The sequence below is a fragment of the Nelumbo lutea genome, chromosome 2 (assembly GCF_056320005.1).
Source record: "Nelumbo lutea isolate HS-2025 chromosome 2, American lotus-T2T, whole genome shotgun sequence".
NCBI classification, from domain to species: Eukaryota; Viridiplantae; Streptophyta; class Magnoliopsida; order Proteales; family Nelumbonaceae; genus Nelumbo; species Nelumbo lutea.
This window is the reverse complement of record NC_142685.1, coordinates 29892736-29912252: the sequence shown is the minus strand read 5'-3', so window position 1 is coordinate 29912252 and position 19517 is coordinate 29892736. Positions and strand designations below refer to the sequence as shown.

At 36.7% G+C, this 19517-nt stretch overlaps 2 protein-coding genes across 2 annotated transcripts; one reads left to right on the top strand and one right to left on the bottom strand.

Moving 5' to 3' along the window:
• Positions 1-3369: 3369 nt before the first annotated feature.
• Positions 3370-10744, top strand: LOC148869545 (E3 ubiquitin-protein ligase MBR2-like). The gene is made up of 7 exons (XM_088967541.1): positions 3370-3485; positions 4715-4913; positions 6320-6979; positions 9667-9765; positions 9846-9986; positions 10076-10286; positions 10386-10744. The coding sequence occupies exons 1-6, from the start codon at positions 3451-3453 to the stop codon at positions 10232-10234; spliced, it is 1293 nt and encodes a 430-aa protein (XP_088823667.1). The 5' UTR covers positions 3370-3450; the 3' UTR covers positions 10235-10286; positions 10386-10744.
• A 112-nt stretch (positions 10745-10856) lies between these two features.
• On the bottom strand, positions 10857-12913 carry LOC148869544 (protein CHLORORESPIRATORY REDUCTION 6, chloroplastic-like). The gene is made up of 4 exons (XM_088967542.1): positions 12453-12913; positions 11911-12027; positions 11536-11756; positions 10857-11449 (listed from the first exon to the last, which is right to left on the bottom strand). Exons 1-4 carry the CDS (start codon positions 12658-12660, stop codon positions 11243-11245), a joined length of 753 nt encoding a protein of 250 aa, XP_088823668.1. The 5' UTR covers positions 12661-12913; the 3' UTR covers positions 10857-11242.
• Positions 12914-19517: the final 6604 nt, after the last annotated feature.

Below are 19517 nucleotides of genomic sequence, written 5' to 3'. Positions count from 1 at the left end.
AAGGATCCTACTTGAACCATAATCAAAACAGATCTGTACCAAAAGATAAATGGGAGGAATATACCTGATCCGGAGAAGCAGTATCTCCCAAAGTTGGTGTTCACGCCCAAAGAATGCTCCAAGATCCGTTCCTGCTGAAGATGACACAACTGTGAATGGAACAGAACCAGCAGGGTGCGTCCTACACACTGGATCATTCACAAGAATCCTCTGGAAGTACTAAACACTGAATCCTTTTCAGTCTTTCTTGCAAGACTGATGTCAAGAACAGATTTCTTGACTTTCTTTTCTGCAAAGATCTAATCTTGCAAAATGGCAGATGGCGGCGGCAGGAGGAGATCTTCAAAACGAAAAAAAAAGCTGAACTGTTTTTTCTCTTTTTTTGGAGAGTATGAGATCTGATCTGAATTCGCAGGAACCTTTCTTAAGATTTTTCTTGGTTCTAAATCTCCTCATTTCTTCTTGATTAAGAAACCTCCTTTTTAGGAGTTATCCCAATCCAAATCAGTATTTGGATAGGGGATAATCTTAATCATTTCTGCAGATAGAGTTAGCTTACTCCTGATCTTATCAGGAGATTACCAGATTCAAATCTAATTTGAATTTGGTCTCTAAGAGTGGATAAGGCTAAAGGCCCAATCCTTTTACTAACTTTAATCTCAAATTCGCCCCATGGATGGGTGATCATATCAGCCCACCTTGAAATGGGCTTTTGGCCCATTAAGTGTTCAGTGTCTAATTACTTTCCAATCTGCTGCCCAGTTGGGTTTCTTTGTATGGCGTGGGACCCAAGCATTGATCTACACACCAGCCACATGGGTTCGGCCCAGCCTTTAATACAAGGCCCAGCCGAATTCACTGAAAAACTCAATGAACCCCTTGAGTCCATCATATGGACCCTATGGGCCCAACACTTACATTAAGTGGTCCCTGGGCCAAGCCATCTTATAAAAACTCAGGGACTGTGGGCAGATGCAAGATTAGCCCATCAGGTATTATCCTCAATGATCTTACACTTAACCTCTCAGCCCTTAATGATCAAGCACTGCCCGACAAGAGAGGACCTCTCCCTCGGCTGCAAGGAACAGTGCCGCACTCTCCTCTCACATGGATCCCGGGAATTAAAACCATTTGCAAACAATTTGAAACCGTACATATATATATATATATATATATAAATATATTAATTTTGCAAAACAAAATTCTAACGATTGAAATCAACTGCCGGCAGTTTGGTTTCCATCAGAGAGAGTGCATTCCCGATCATTACCCTTTGTCCGACAAAGTGGCTGATTCTTTCACTATGATCATCCACTCAGATGAATTCTCAAACTGCCCCAACATACCCAGGTTTTGATCCCCGCTAAGGATCTCACTGATTGGCATATCAAAGGCAGCCTGATCCAACACCTAGTGAAATGTCATAATCGAGTCTAGGGGTCAGGTGTAACTTTCCAGTTTTGTCGATCTATCTCCAAGGTCCAGGGCAATACTGGAAATCTGGTCCAGTTCAAGGATTCAAGTAATCCCATACTGCATGTGCCTCGGGTCTTACCCTGGTGGCTGAGACAGGCCATCCCAACACTTGGTGGCACACCAGTATCAGCCTTGGCAGGATAAATCTCCCCAGACTTATCCAACGGCTGTGAACATTTAAAACTAACACGAGTCTCTATAAATGTCCAGTTTTAGGGTTTTACACAGAATTAAACCAAACAATATGAATCAAACATGCACTTTATTTATTTCCACTAAATAACAAAAGTACATCAAATCAGATTGAAGCTAAGGGCATACAAAACTGTCTAACATTAAAAACTATGGTTTTTGTGGCCTTTCGGAACTCATCTGAAATCCACCTGAAAAAAATATGAAATAGTTTTATTATTTAGTTTTCTTTGCATTTTGTATGTATATATGTATGTATGTATGCATTTTAGGAGATTTTAGATGTTGATACTATTCGAATTGAGGTCCACAAGCAACATATTAAGTGCTTTGTCGAATTGGGCAAGTTGAGCTGGATCTAATGACCTAAACACATAGAAGGTCAGAAGTCCTGAGGTGGTTCCTTATAGAGGTGCACTCCGACGCTCAAGATACAGAAAATGCCTTTGCTTTCTTAGGGATGCAGGAGCGATGGAAGCAGCTTACTCTCTTGATCGTCCATGAAGATAATTTTACTTTTCTCAATCTCATAGGAAATGACTGAAGAAAATAGAAAGAATTAAAGAAAAACTTGTCAAAAAGTGAAAGTTTTCTAGTTCTGAGATTTTAAGACAAAAATGTCGATTCAATTAAATTAGTTTTACTTGTAAATAATAATTATGAAAAAAATCAAATTAAATTTGAATTCATATTTTATTTTTATTGGAGTCAGCCGGACTAAACCTTGATCGGTTGAGTCTCAACACTAACCTTGAAGCTGTCAATGGGTTGGGTCTATCCAATAGAATTGAACCAATCGAACCGATTATATAAGTTCTGACTTTGAGTTTTGTGTCCTAATTGTAATTGAGTTTTGTGACCCCTCAATCAAACACAAACAACGCTAATCATGCATCAGACTGGATTTCCACATGCCACTGTTAATATAACCAGTTTGTATCTCTTATTCACGAGAATCCTACTGTGCTTCATTATAGCTGTACATGTACATTGAGAATATCTTTCATATATTTACAGGTTATCATTTACGAAGAGATGTTTCCGTCGTAAAGTATCGTGTGGGTATGATTCTTGTAGGAAGGTGATCTGAATTACAATATGATGACTAACGAGGTCACATCTACTTTGGGTATAGTGTCACGACTTTGCAAGGAGTGATGCCATTACATCACATCAAATGCGTATGGCTAGATAATGTTTTGATGTGTTTGGTCCAAATTCTAAAATGCATTTTATGTAGTTTTGGATTTTGGGCTATTTCTAGCCCAGCTACATGCTCAACAATAATCACAGAATCACAAAATCTCAAACAATGTATAAACATTGTTTTCAACAGCTTGATCCCAATAGTCAAACTGTATGAACCATTAAATCATGGGTTTTGATTTACACGTATACCAAATCTTTTGAAGGTCATAATTTTGAACTTAGTGGTCTGATTGGGATGATCTTTTTCTTGGTTACCTTTTATTTTAGTTTATGTTTGGTTTGAAGAAAAAGGTAGAGAAAGACATAAAAAAGACAAAAATGATTTAGCCTCGGGCTTGAATTTTAAAACACTGCATACAAATCACTCAATTCCCAATTTCCGTTACAAAGCAAAGCCGTCGCAACTATAACCGCTAAACCCCAACAAACTACAACTAAATTCCCTCTTATATTGAATTTGATTCACACACGATAAAACTTGCTCTGTTTTTTAAACAAGTCCATTTCTATCGTCAACTCATTCCTTTGTTCTTCACATTCATCTCTGTAATAGAATCCTAACCTTCTCCTCAGATGCCACCTCGAAAGAATCCTCCGAAGCGATTCAGGTATGTTAGTTTTTGATAAGCCCATTAGTTTGATATCCCTGAAAGAACACAGATGCGTCTTATTATTGGACTTTCATTTCTGGAGCATTTTGAAAAGAATTGTGTTGAAACAAAATTACAGACATAGAAATTGTGATGCTTCTGTATTTTATTTTCCACGCTTTCAAGTCAAAGTAGTACAGAATTCAGTGCTTCCCTTAGAGCATATTGCTCAGTATAGGTCAGGTGAATTTTGTTTTGTTTTCCAAATTATTTGCTTTCAGTTTCCCAAATTCAGAGTAGGAACCAATTTATGAGTGGTTGGACAGAATTTTTGTATTGTAGTCAACTTGATTATTATGCTCAAATGTGAGACTATTTGATTATCTACAAGAAATTTATCTAAAAAGCAACATTCCAAGCAAGCACAATTAGACCCGTTGATCAATGCTTTAAAAACTGCGTTCTGACCATCAGTTTTTGGGTTGACGGTTTGACTATTGGGTTCAAACGGATGATACGTTATGACAAAAAAATTATAAAATTAAAAATAATTAAAATAAAAAGACCAAAAAATCATTGAATTGATCAAACGGCTTGACAGTTCAACTATTCAGGTCAACGGGTCATTGACCAATTCAATGGTTTTTGGTGAAGGACTGAATTTGGAGTAAAACGGAACTGGTTGCCTGGATGGTTCCCAAGCCAAATGGTCCAACCATCCGGGTCAATGGTGGTACGAAAATATTGTTGTTGATCGCTGGTTGGGTAGGGCTTTGCCTCATTATTAATTGAAAATGTTCACGCTTGAACCCAAATTAGACCTGACCATATCTTGAGCCTGAGCCCAACCCTTCTTTATATAAAGCCTCAATCCTAGGCCCAAACCCAAAGCCCGGCCTGAACATAAAAAGTCCTACTTATGTGTAATTTAGTAAACTAACATTATATTAATTTGATTATAATTTAATAAACTAATATATTATATATTATCAATATATATTTTTATTATATGTAATATTGTGGGGCTTGGGCCAAGCTTATTTAAGAAAGCCCGAGCTCGAGCGTATAGACCTAAAATTTAAGAATGGGTCAGGTTAGGTGTGGTGCTCTTTGGGCTACCTTGCACACGAACAGGTCCAAGTCCATTTTTTTTTTTTCATTTTATTTTTTCGATATTATTATTGTTTTTTGCATTGGATGAGGAATTGGATTCAATTGCATAAATTGTGTATTTGTTTTACATGTAGACGTGGAAGAATTGAAGAAAGTACCAACATTCCAAGCTGCTCTCATGGCAACAATTGTGAGTCTAGTGAGCCAAAGAAATCTGAAGTTGTTCCTGATCAGCCACTGGGTGGAATATTGGGTTTATTTCGAGGAAATGATGGGCTAACGTTGCTTTATGTTGAACCTGACAAGTCTTTCACCATATGTGAATCTGATTATGTGAGTCATTATTTGTTATTTTCACAAATTTTTGTCTACTTGTTTCTTAAAATCCACTTAACATTAATTAGAAAAGAGGTCCAAGATTCTCCTTCATGGTGTCGAAAAATACACTAGTGTTATCGGGTTCAATACGGATTTGTTTCAACCCTAAGCTGGCCTCAGGTGACCTGATACCGACCCGACCCAACCCACAACTGTTCAATTGTATTTTTTATAACACATTCCGAAAATCTAAAATTCATTAATTTAAGTTGGAACTGGAATTTGTTTTATTGGTTTTAAGGTGTCACTTTTTCCATTAAAAAAAAGAATAAAACCAAAATCAACATGAAAAAAAAATTTAAATGTTAAGGCTATAGAATTAGGAGTTAAAAAATTATAAAAATATCCTGTATATATGCAGGAGTACCATAACCTGGCCTGGTGGGTCTGGGTCAACTAAAATCTGAACCCCATGGGTTGAAGAATCAAAGCTCTAACCTAATTCTGAACCCGAATATGGCTGAACCTAATCAGGTGTACCGTTTAACCCAACCCATTGACATCCCTACCTACAAGTTGGGGGGTTAAAAACCTGGACTTCATACTTTCCAATGCCAAACCGTTTTACTATGTTCATATCCTTAGCTTTCTCAATGAAATTACTAATTAAGAATTTCAGCAACTGAAGTGAATAGTAATAGGGACAAGTGGGCATCCTTGCCTTAAGCCCTGCTTGGTAAAAATCATCAAATACCTCCAATAGATTTGGCATAGTAACATGAGAAATCCATTAAGCCAGGAACTCTATCCTCAACCATGTCAAACACTACCTCCTCGATTTCAACCTCCTCAAACCTTAGAAATGGACCATTCCAACTATTAATCATAGGTCTCCCCTACTAACAGGGCACCTCACATGCACATCTCATCATGCATTGAGAACATCTTTTATCAATAATAACGTGTATAAGTGCATTAAATGCTCCGAATGCATGGTGGGATGTGTCTGTGAGGTTGGTGTGAGGCGCCCTGTGTGAGGAGCGGATCCGGTCTCTTAATTCCCCAACTATTAATCATAGCTGTTTGAACGGTGTGAGCACTGACATGCACTGATCGAAGCCAAATTCTCCACTTTTTATCCTTTAATTCCCTAAATAGCTTTGATCAATTTCCTTTTTTATTTTCTACAAAATTATACTGTAATTACTACAAAATTATAATATATATATATATATATATATATATATATATATATATATATATATATATATATATATATATATATATATATATATATATATATCCCTTCACTATCACTAGACACCAAGATATTTATAATAAAATTAATTAATTAATTATTTTTACTTCATTGAGTCTTTCCACTGACTTTTGGCTTGCTACTTTATATTTGTGTTATGCAGACATGGTCATCCCTAATTGGAAGGTCACTCATAGTTGACCAAACATCAGACATACCCAACACAAGTTCACAGCAAGAAAATTCAGGCAATAGATTAAATTATGAACAAAATATGTTGTCTGTCAGATCATGCTCGGAAAATAGTTCAATGGTCATTATTTCATCAAATGCTGTATCCATTTACAGAAGGGAACGGATTTCATTATCAAAGGCCCATTCAAGGAGATTGACTGAAGGCACCCTAGAAGTCTCACATCTTACATTATCAAATATAATTAAGCATATTGGAAGCATCTTTTCTGGTTCTCATTTTGTATCAAACTCAGGAATTCGACTACCACCATCATCTTTCAACTATATTATTTGCCACCATGTTAGTCTTTCTCGAATCCCTCGTGGGCCATCTGTTGTGGTCCAGACTCCCTTGCTTGCTGATACTGGATATGCCTCCCAGAGTAGAAATACTCCTCTTCAATATGGGCAAGCTGCCTCTTCCACAGATGAAGAAGTTGGGTTACAGAATGATGTTGATCTTTTGACACAACGATATGTGCAGTCAGTGGTCTTTATGCATAGATTGGCTAATGACTTGTTAGAAGCTTCAGCTTTGTTAAGGAGGATAACAGCTAGTGGTCATAGACAATTCATGCTTTCATCTGAGGTTTGGAGTTAATGCCTCTTATGTCATCAAATATTCTCTACCAAGTACATTCATTCTCTTTTGTATTTTTATTAACTATAAATTCTAGAGGCATGTTATACAGGAAATATACTTTAGAATATTGTGGCCCTGCGGGATAACCATGCATGCTGCAGGAAAGGAAATGTACCCACATAAATATCCATCTCATCAAATTTGGATCATCTAGGACTGGTAGTAGCTAAATTCTAATCAGGGAGCCTAGAAAATGGCACATCAATGAGAATGGTGTTTTCATTATCTCTACTAAATCCACTAAGGTCTTCAAGGCACTAAACTCATTTGGCTCTGTACTTTGCCAAATTGTATGTAGCATGGAGCTCCCACATGCCACACATACATACACCCACCCTATATTCTGTTCAGAAAGGGTATACAACTACTACAACAGATCTAGTTACATTACTTTGTGCTTCATGGGGCTGCTAGGATGCATTGACTACCACTTCTAGTGTGATGTACTAATCCTACATGTCTGTAATGTAATAATTGTATAGCCAATTTAGGCATAGTGAAGAAGAAGAAGAAGAAGAAGAAGAAGAAGAGGAGGCAAAAAAGGCCTCTAAAGTCTTCTAGCCTACAGGTGTCGTTGAATCTAAAGTGCATAACATAGAGGGAAGATCAATAATTCATGTGGACACTCGCGATGATGTAGGTATTGTTATAGAGGCGAATTCACCTTTGGTTGCAAACTACACAATGGAAACAAATATGGGCCACAAGGAAAATCATACTGAAATGAAATGGTCTAAGATGGCTATAACGTTTTGACTATGGGTGCTCGTCAAAATGCTTCTATGGAGTTTGTTGATTGGAAAGAGATTCAAAATAGCGAAGATGTCAAGGAAGACGAAGTTGAGAAACAATGATCAAGAAAATACTGGTAAGGAAGCAAGTGTGGGTGCAAATGAGGTTGATATACTAGTGCAGAATGGGGCTTCTGTTAAGGATCAAGAATCTTTAGATCATGATGGATTGATTAGTTAGCTTGGTGGGATGATATGGCTACTATATGGGAAGTGGAAAATGACCAACAAATGGAGGTGGAAAATTTGAATGTAGAGGAATGGAGGAAGGTTAGTGAAGACCTACAAAGATTTATCAGTCTCACTTTGGGTAAGTATTAGCCTTACAAGTGAAGTGAATGATTTCAGCATAGTGAAATAGAAACTGCATCCAAAGTAATTCAAACTCAGAACCAAGAAGTTGACGAAATTAATTCAGTAGTGGTAGAAACTCGAAATGGGGAATTGACGGAATACATCCAAAATGATCTCAGAAATACATGAAAAACGTATTTTTTGATATTATGTAATGTTTAACTGACAGAATACTAATGGATAGAAGTAAGTGCAATTGAAAGTTCAGAATACTAATGGATAGATGTAACTGACAGAATACTAATGTTTAACTGACAGGATACTCAGTGTTGCAATTGAAAGTTCAGGGTACCTATCTGTCACTACCCCCAAAGTACAGGGTACCTATTTGTAATTTACCCTAATTTCAATTTAAGAAATATATATAAGTGACATCCTCCCTGACAAATCATATGATTTGGATTTTTTTATTCAGATATTTTCTTACCTTAAAGAAATAACTAAAGTAAAAGTTTCACATTTAAAACGAGTAAATTAGAGATGGTCTTACAGTGTCATTAATTAAAATAAACAGTACTGGCAACTGGAATAACCATTTCCCCTGAAGATTATCATCCATCCTTGTCTTGGCAATATGTTGTAAATGGGAAAGAGACTGGGCCTTTTATTGCTCTACTCTGAGCCTTTTGTATTCCTTGCATGCAAAGAATAATTTGGTGCTATAATATGAGAATGTAAAACCAATTTAACCTACATTTGGGGAAGAAGAATCAAACACTAAACAACATAGCAATTGTCAAATGTTTATTGTATGTCAGGGGTGCGACATGGCACCGGTGAACCTTAAACCCTACTGACCCAACCCGGTTTTTGGCCAGTTAAGTTGAAATTTTCAAATATCAGATTGGAAAAAATAGGGTTGAATCGAACCTCATTTTGGATGGCTGGGTTAGGGTTGAGGCCTAAAGAAACTTGACCAAACCTGAACCTGACTCTATACATGTATGCACTATTATATACCTAATCCTTAAGTACCATTAAAGTTTGGGTAATATCAGTCAACTTTTATAATAGGACACTTTGCTTACAATTACACATTGAAATTCTGAACAAAAAAAAAATGGTAATTAATATAATACCAGTCAACTTTTATAATGAAATTCTGTGTTTCTGAACAAAAAAAGGTAATTAATTCAGGATTTTGTCATGCATTTATTGAGCTAAAGCGACTATATCTGATTATGAAAGCCAAGTTAACCAGGTTGGCTTAGAGTTATACATTCTAAGAACTGGTCATCGGGTTGGGGCTCAGGTTTGGCCAGATTTGGTTGAGATACCCTTGCCTATGGTTTACTTCAACCTGGCCCAACCTGGACAAATTGCACAGATATTTATTTCTTTTTCTGATGCTGATGTTTTGTTGGTGCATATTGGCGCTTACTCCCTCCATGCGTAGTTCAATATACTCTTAATAATTCAAGAGTCGTAACATTTAATAATTCTATCTGTTCCAATTTTCTTACAATTATACATTGATAACATGAGCAGGACACTTTGCTTCTTAGCCAGTCACCCCTGTTTGATATAGAAAATTTGCATGACCACTATGGAGATATGAGGCTAGATGTGGATAACATGTCGTATGAGGTGATCCTATGAACCTTTCCTACATAGTTGAATATGTTCTGTTTTTATTTCTTACATTCTGCCATCACTGATCTTCATAGGAATTATTGGCTTTGGAGGAGCACATAGGGAATGTAAATACAGGACTTTCTGAAGAAGCCATCATGAATCATCTTAAAAAAAGTAGATACATTAAATTCTCAGAAATTGATGGTCCAAAAGAAGCTTGCAGTATTTGCCAGGTAGTTGGTCCTTCTGAGTACTTTTCATGGAAGTGTTAATCTCCATTACTTTGGAAATGAAATGTGAAAATGTTTTGCTTTAAAAACAGGAGGAATACACGGGGGAGGATGAGTTGGGAAACCTGGAATGTGGCCATGATTTCCATACTACTTGTATCACACAGTGGTTGAGATGCAAAAATCTATGTCCTGTATGCAAATCCACTGGTTTAATTACCTTTGAATCTGACATATTCAGAAGCTCATAGTCCACAAGCTTTTCCATCTTCTACATCACAACCTCTTCCCTTTTAACAGAAGGTTTTCATCTCATAAGAATTTATTGTTTTGACCTAATCTTATATTTCATTGTTTCCTTATCTTCTAGTGGTAAATAATCATGGTTATGTGCATTTTCAGATTGCCTGTTGAAGATTGAAGTATTCTGGGTAAGATGGATATGCATAGCAACAGAACACCCACCTTAAGTTCTAGTCCTCATGATTATGAAGCATCTTTAGTTACTTAACATTGAAAAGATAAAGTTGTAAGTACAGAAACAGCAATTAAAATAGCATTTATGCAATAGCCTTTCTGGGTTGTTGTGAGATAACAACTTTGGATCTATGAAAGGCCTATCATACATTCATATAATTTAAAAAACAAAAGGTTGATATGTACAGATTCAATCTTATATCCATTACAGATATTTGGTTATATGTCTATAGTTGAATGTTTGGTTCAGTTTGATCCATCAACTGTAATATTATGGTACTGTTACAATGCAGATGAGTTATAGGTTATTGAATTGCTATATTCCCAATGGTGTCTTAATGTTGCTGAAGCCCTTTAATTATAAGGAAAAGAGAGGAACAAAGAGAAATCCTCATCTTCCTATAATCTTATCTTTCATTTAAACGAGATATATTTATTGTAAAACATACATGAATTCTTTTGTAGTTAAGAATTCAAGAAAGAATAGCAAAGTATATTATACTCTGTCAAACAAAATGATACCTATTCTTCTTTTGTTTTGCCTTTTTTTTTTGGAGTGTGAAGAGCAATACAATACTTCAGTCATCAAAACATTCTACTTGTTATTGAAAAGGATTGCATTCACTTCTCTGTTGTCCTTCCACTCTAACTTTCTTGTTGCATCTTATGGATGTTTCTCAAATTCAATGTCCTCAATGCCAGTACTTACGAACTTCACAAATTTGCTGGGAATTGGATATCCATGCAAGGTCCCACATATTGGAACTACAGAAATTCTCAGCTTATGATGGAGAAATGGGGTGTGCATCAATCAGATCAAACAATTCATCCCCTATACCAAATCCAAGCATTCTAGCCATGTCCCTTGTCTTCAACTTGGACTTTGGAATTTTATGTTGCTTCAACCAAGAGTACACAATAAAAGCTTTCTTCATTGCAAACAATTCCAATGCCTCTGGGTTGAATACAACACCCATTCTCATGCTCATCTGCCAAAAGAAACTTGGGACTTTAGAAATCTAATGAATTGTCTAACAAACAAATAAGTTAATTGACTTAATCAGTAATTCAGTACCTGGTGAGGAACCAACATGGCTGCATAGCGAGCAAGCTCTCCGGCTCGCCAGTCCAATACAACAGGCAACCATGGATAAGAAGCATCAAGCCTCACAAACCATAGTCTTATATCTGGGAATTCAGATAGTTCACGAGGATCATATGGATCCTCTCTTGTATAATTTATGGTAAAACCAACTTTCCGTTCAAGAAGCTCTTTTGGCTCTGCAAAGACACCATCTGCAGGCATTTTCCAGGTGGAATTCTTGGAAATTCCATTATAAGAGTTTAAAATATGTAAAGTTGTAAAAACAGTTTTCAGTGATCATAAAGAGTTCAGATTCTTGGTCTGAAGCCTCACAGAGTCAAAAGTCACAAACGGATGCTTACTTACCTGATGAAAGTGAGCTAATTACTGGTGATATGTTGAGACGCTGAATAATATCATTGTCTATAACTACATCAAAACGCCCTTCTGTGGGAGGCATTGGGGGTTCCACCTTCGGAGTATCTGACAACCAAAGTTCAATATAGTTAAATCTAGTAAAATTCACGGGTTCTAATACGAGTCTCAGTGACCCTTTATCTTCTGTGTCATCTGACATTGTTATTGGATCTATTACAATTCTGTGTAAGCCTAGTAACCCGACCCAGCTTCAGACCTATGAAATTCTAAATTTATAGTTACTTGCTTGATTTATATTCGGCTTGCACAGAGCTATATCAAACTCAAACTGGGGAACACTGTTTTAATCATTTTATAAAATTGAATCAACCTAGTTGTTCACTGGCCCGATTACATAAAGTTCAGGATGTTATGAAATAAAACAAAATAATGAATAGACTGAACTGAATTGCGCATTTATATTTCAGAAGGCAAATATTAAACCAGAAACTCGGAAAAAAGTTGTTGAGAAAAAGAGAGAAAGCTTTTACCATCTTCGTCATCGTACAATGAAAGGTCGTAATTCCCAGATGGATTAAAGGCGACTGAGACTGCAACATCGTGCCTTTGGTTCAAATTTGAGATGGAGTGAAAAGTGACAGAACTCGAAATGTGTTTGCAGGAATTCCATGGATTAAGGGAGGGAACACTTTGTTTTAGTGAGGGGATGAGAGGAAAGAAGGTATTGGTGGCAGCCATATGAGAGGTATTCAGCAGATCATCCGTTTACTTTTTCTCTCTTTATCCCACGTTCGACTGTTATGGTCGGGAGGGGCTTTGTGGCCGAGCGTTCAAATTCTCCTATCCGTTTCGCTCTTTTGACTAAAAGGCCCTCTCTCTCTCTCTCTCTCTCTCAATTAATAGTTGTCTGTTAAAAATATGAAATAAAATTTTGGGAAAAATCCTTAAAACTCCACTCAGTTTGTCCTGATCCTTAAAACATCCCAATTCTGCTGTTAACTTCAAAGGAACGCAGGAAATACCAAAATAAATAAACAAATGCCCTTATAGGGTTTTGGATGCTTGAAAGTTGAAACCAAAAATGTCTTACTTGTGGGTGGCTCACCTGATTTCTGATGAGGCCAAATTACCTATAAAAAAAGGCTTTTATTACAAATCAAAACCATTCAATTATGCTAGCAAAAGGGCAATAGTCCATCATGTTTTTTGCACACAATGCTTGAAGCAAGGTTGGTTTTTGTTAAGAATTTAATCTTCTAATTGAACCTTTTAGAATTCAGTATGTAGGGTTGGGCTACGTTGAACTATAACTGTAACTGGAACCTTTAACAGCTCATTCCATGTACTGAATCAAAATTGTGGAAAAGGACCATTGAACTGAGTGGTTTAACCGAAAAAGCAGTGTTAAAACTTCTTGTTCGACATTAGTCATTAATATAACTACTCATCTCAAGTTATTAAGCCTTGTCCCAGTTATATGGTGTTGGCTTGCATGAATCCTGTTCCCCCATTCCTCTCTGTTGAATGCGATATCTGTGGTCATCTTTCTTTGATTCTTCTCTGCTACTTTTGTTTAGCTGTGTATTTGTCTTTTCAGACCATTTAGTTAATGTATGACTTCTCTTCACCTAATGATAGAATTTCCTAAAAAAGAAAAGGATAAAGATGGATGCAAAAAAAAAGGGTGTTCTTGCAGAGGACTGTGAACATGAACATGTAGATTGTTGATTCAAAATTGGTTTGGACCAGGGTGTCTGCAATGGTGAAAGGTCATGGAGAGCTTGTGTGTTCCTGGGTTTGATCCTGCACCATCTAATTCCTAAATGGAGGGAAAGGCCATGCAACCATCTCGATTACTGGGCCATCGGTGTTATGAGAGGAGTTCAAGGTTCATAAATTCTTGAGGGCAATGGTCCCATGTGTATTGTTGCATTTTGTGAGAATATAGTGGCCTTACCATTGCAATTGCCCAAGGAAATCAGATTAGAGTAGTTGGTTCCTTTATCTTAATTGATGCTGTGGTATCTTGGATGAAATCAGATAAAAACAGTTAGTTCCATCATTTTGATCAATGTTGTGATTAGCCTAGTTTTTCATTTGAGACATCCCCCGCTCCCCTCCTCCTTCTCTGGCACATCTACAGAGAACAAAACTCTCCTCCAATGGCCATTTTTGGCATCAAGGTGACCACTGTTCTGTTGATTGCACAAGTAAATCTTGCCAGTAGCTTTCTTTTCATTTTGGTTCAAGGATGCCTCGATCTGTTTCAGGTATCACTGACTCCCTGTTACCATTCCATCCATTAGAGTCAGCAGTCAACTGCCAAAATCCAAATGAAGCTTCATCCATTTAGCAATATGAATGTTATTATGCCATTCCACTTTGATTGAGCCCCATTGTGATGTAGCAGCATCTCTGACCTTAACTATTCTTGCATGGTAAATGGCTTGGTAGCTCCTTAACTCTCCACAGTCCACATGGTGATTGCTTGACATTGAGTTGTTTTTACGCAGCAGGTCAAGACCAGGGTTACACTATTCATCTGTTGCAGTGGGTATGGTATACTAAGACGTAGTTCTGATTATCTGTTCTACCTAATTATCTGTTCTACCTAATTTATGGACCAGACTATCTCTTCTGTATGAATAATCAGCGTTGGGTACTTGGGCTCCAGTTCCTTGATCTGCACCTAGTGCCAAGTTATAGGTCTGTCAATGGATCTGGGTCCTGGGTCGTGTTAAATGGTAGTCATACCTTGATCCAACCCTACTGTGTTAGGTATATCAAAACCTTAGTTGGGTGTCAGGTTTGGGTCGGGTTAGCCTGACCCAAATTGGGTTTTGGGTTGAGTCAAACTAGGATCTGGGGGTGGAACCGTGAAAGTTGGGTACCCAGTTGCAACCCTACTTGTATTGAGCCCAACCTCTTGGCATAACAGTTTCTCTCTCTTTCTCCTCCTAATCCAATCAAATTAACCTGGATATGGATCACGAATAGATCCACTTTTGATTGGACTAGTCCTTTGTCAACTTCATCAACCAAAATTGATTAATATCCAATCCAACATAAAAACCAATTTGGTTTGAGTATCTCTGAATTCCATGCAAAAAGAATTTAGATCATTTGATGCTTTCTCAAACTTGCATCAAGTTACTCATCAGTTTGAAGAATGGGACACAACTGAGCATTTTTGTATTCAATCTGATCAAATTTGAACTTGGTTTAGAGCTCTGAGATAGAGAGAGGAAGCATTGGAATTTGATCTAAATGGATCCAAACATATAACATCATACAATTAGTGGATCAAAACCACTCATGGAGTGAGTCAGGGTGGCACTCTTAGAGAGTTGATGGGTGAAACACTAGCAAAGATAAAGTCGGTGAAAGTGCGTCCACCTTCATTCCTTTCGGTGCTTCAAGTGGGAACAGAGGCAGCACAAAGTAGCAAAGCCTCCCCAAAAGGGGTGCCATCTGCCATGTGATTTCAGTCCTTGAAAAGGCCAAACATATAGAAAGAAATGGGCCATGTGAGTGAGGCTAACCCAAAGTCCATCTCTGTGGATCCCCTCGTGCGCCTTGCACGCTGAGTCCTCTTAAGTTTTGCCTTTGCTGGGTCCTCTTCGTGCACTGCTCACCCTTTGACCTTTGACTAGAAACACCCAAACAACAAAGTGGAAAAGAAAATTACAAAAAACTAAACATTGTACGCTGAAAGTGGTTTTGGGCTTTGCGCCGGTTTGGGTTGGTTGAGAGAATATTTGATCAGTTCGAGATGCTTCAACTTTGGATTTTAATTGGGCCTCAGCCCTTCGATCCCCTGCACGTAGCTTCACTATATAATATTGCATCAACAAGTACATCCCCCATCACATGCCACGTGCTAACCTCCCTTCTAGTATCTAATCGGGCAGCAATATATCAATTTCTTATTGTTTTTTTACACGTGAGACGAACACTAGCCATGAGCCCAGATAAGGAGTTCTGATCATCTAACGGCCAACAACCAGAGTTGGTTTGATGGTAAGGAGTGTCAACTTACTCAATGGTTATGATGAACAGTTGAACACCCTCGATTTAATGGGCTAAAAGTGCCAGATATTTTCATTGGAGAGAATCCATGTACGTTCACTGGCTAGACCTAGAGGCTGCAAGGGAATTCGAGCTGGTTAGAAGGGGACCACACTATCATGGAAAAGGTGAATGACATCATGGTCCCCCACAAAGCCCAAGCCCAAGCAAACCCATTTTTACTAACAGGCTCGAGCTCCAAAGAAACATGAGATGAAGGCTTCATCCATGGGATTCTGAAGAGTGATCTGACTCAGACATGTGCTGGAGGTGATGCATGGAGCAGGAGCACGTAGTCGCTAGAGCTCAGGTGGTGATGGTTCTATTGGGAAGGGAAGGGAACTGTTGGTCTTGGGCTAGGATAAAAGGTTTTGTTTGAAATTTGACCATGATTGTATTGTTTTCTAAAACTCATCATGCATCTGAATTCTGAAATAGTTTTCTCATTCTCATATAGACAGATGCATGGGGAGTCCATCCCTATTAACGGCTTATTTGGCTCAGTCTCAACTAGGCCTGAAGTCGGCCTCTTTCTAATCCACAGGTCCAGTTACCAAGGCCAGACCATGGTCAAAGGAAGGAGATTTAACCCAAGATAATCGCAATTTAGAACCCTAGCACATTGGACTAGCCAACTGGGGTTGTGTTACTAGTGAGAGAGAGAGAGAGGAACAGTTTAGTTCAATCAATGGTTCACTTGAAATCTGTTGTTCTCTCCCCATTTTATTAGTTTACAGTTTATCATTCTCTCCGAGTGTAATCGAACTGAACAGAGTCAAACCTCGACATAGTCTTATTTTGGCTTGACTATGAGCTTACGTTTGATTTGAACTCTATTTCAGTTTGAATTTTGTTTTGTTAAAAATCGGATAAGTTTGGTTGTGGTTCAAAAATTCGAAAAAAATACTACATTTTTATTGTCATATATTTTGTATTGAATTGAATGTGCTTTTCTTGCAACTATTCAATTTTACCTAGTTATGCTTGTAGGGGGTGTGTACATGGTCAATGTTTTCATTTGCATTTGTTCTTTTTAAAATTTTTGTCAGAAAAAAAATAACAAATATTGTAGCAGTTTTTCTGAAGCAAAAACAAGTCCATTAGGCTTAGTTTGGAAAGAGTATAAATATAAATATATATGAGTGTAAATGCATACAAAATCATGGTTTTTGAATCGCCGTTGACTCGTATGGTCGGACCGTTCAGCACGAGAGCCATCTAGGCAACTGGTTCTGTTTTACCCCAAGCCTAGTCCCTAGTAAAACACCGTTGAATCAGTCAACGATCCGTCGACCCGTAAACCTATTCAATGGTTTTTGACTTTTTTTATTTTTAATTATTTTTAATTATTTTTGTTAGAACGAGGCATCCATTTGAACCGAATGGTTGAACCATTGACAAAAAAACCGGTGGCCAAAATGGTTACATTTCCAGATCATTTTTTAAAACCATGTACACAATAATATAAAATACAAGGTTTTGCGCTCTGCATATTTATGTTTGTCCATTTTCCAAAACTGAACCTTATGTTTCAAAAAACAATTCATGTTTCATGTTTATGAGATTATCATGAAAATGGTTTTAAAAATAAAATATAATTTTGAAGTATATATATTATATGACTTAATGAAACTTGATACCAAATAATCATATGAAAACATATTCTTTAAATCATAAATTCAAGAAGCATTACTGATTTTGGTTAAAAAAAAACAAAAAAACACATACACAACCATTTTTCTGTGGTGTTATATAAACATTCAAGTTTAAATATTTATATAAGGGAATATGCTCCCGGGTCATTTGTTTAGCTTCCCCAAATGACCCAAAGAAATTTTCTTAATTTTATGGCTAACAGGAACATTTATTTAATTAAAAATATGAACAATACAACTATAGGATGAACAATACAGCTATAAGAGGCTGAGCTACATTCGATCATGGAAATAAAACCCAGCATAGAACGCTAACATTTTTTTTTGTAGGAAACAGAATTCAATACCCAACACATCCAACCGGCCGAGGCAAAACAAGAGACAAACAAGCACTAACAAATGAATTGCCATATTAATTGACCCAAAAAATTTAAATATAATAACTTGGGAATTCAAAAGAAAAAAGCCTTATTAAGGGGAAAATCTATGATGCAGAAAAGATATGGTATGGAAACAATTTTGATCAATCAAAACTCACTCATGAATTTTGATAAATAACACAATGTACCTTATGGTGCTTATGATTCTAGTTTTTTGGTCAGTTGTTTTTCGGATATTACATCTTTTCCATATCATAATTGAAACCCTTTATTAATTCTCATCATCCTGTACTGATGGTCAGTTTGGAAGGAGTACAAAATATGTACAGTATAAATACAAGAAAAATAATAAAAATACAAGGTTTTGCACTCTACATATTTGCATTTGTATTCCTTCTAAACTAAGCCTAAGGCTCAGTTTGGAAAGAATGTAAATACAAATATGTACAGTGTAAATACATACAAAATAGTATAAAATGCAATGCTTTACACTATATATTTGTCTTTGTAGGCTGTGTATGGAAACGATGCAAATGGAGTGTAAATCCCGGTTCAGGGTAAATTTGCACTCTAGTTTACTTTTGCCTATATTTGGAAACATTATATTTATGCATTGACAAATGAGAAAAACCACATTTTCTAATGCATATTTACATTGATAATAAGATGTAAAAGTACATCAATAAAAAAGAAATAATTTTGCATTCAATTGGCCTTTTGATAAAAAAGACATACTTTATTGAAATTTGTGTTTACATCCATTACAGCTAAAAGTCTATTTGGTAAGAAGATAAATTTGTCATGCAAAATTAACCCAATTTTACAATTTATATAAACCCTTTTACACTACATATTTGCATAATTTCCAAACACAGCATAAAGGAATAAAAAAAAAAAAGACTTACTCTAAAATTTTAAATAGACACATGAGTTCACATCTCCTGCAATCAAGGTAGCATTATCTTGCAATCGTTCAAAAAAAAAACATAATGTGCCAAATTTTACAATTAATTCAAGGCATGATGTAAATCGATTTTCTTTATTTCTTTATTTATTTCAAAGAGTGGTGTATTGACGTTTTATTGGAGTTGCATGCGACCATTATCGCCGTAGATGTGCTCTCCTTTATACATAGGGCTACAAGTCAGATTACCGATTTAAAGAATTTCAACCATATCTGACTCGAATTAGGCTTTGGGCCCACTGGAAATTCATCAAAGTTTTATTCCAACCTAATTCAAATGGCACGTTTATTCCCAGCTGTATATCTGGAGCATCAGTTGTACTTTATATCACCAATATTCTCAACGCGTGGCTGTGACCAGCAGATACACCGTACAAAATAAACCTTCTTTGATAAAAAGATATTAATTAAAATTAAAAATAAAAAAGCTATTCTCAATTGGGAGAAACTCTAATACAAGGTCCAAGAATCCTCTTATGGAGGGTCTGAATTGGCTGCAGCGTCTGTCTATATGGCAGAAATGGATGG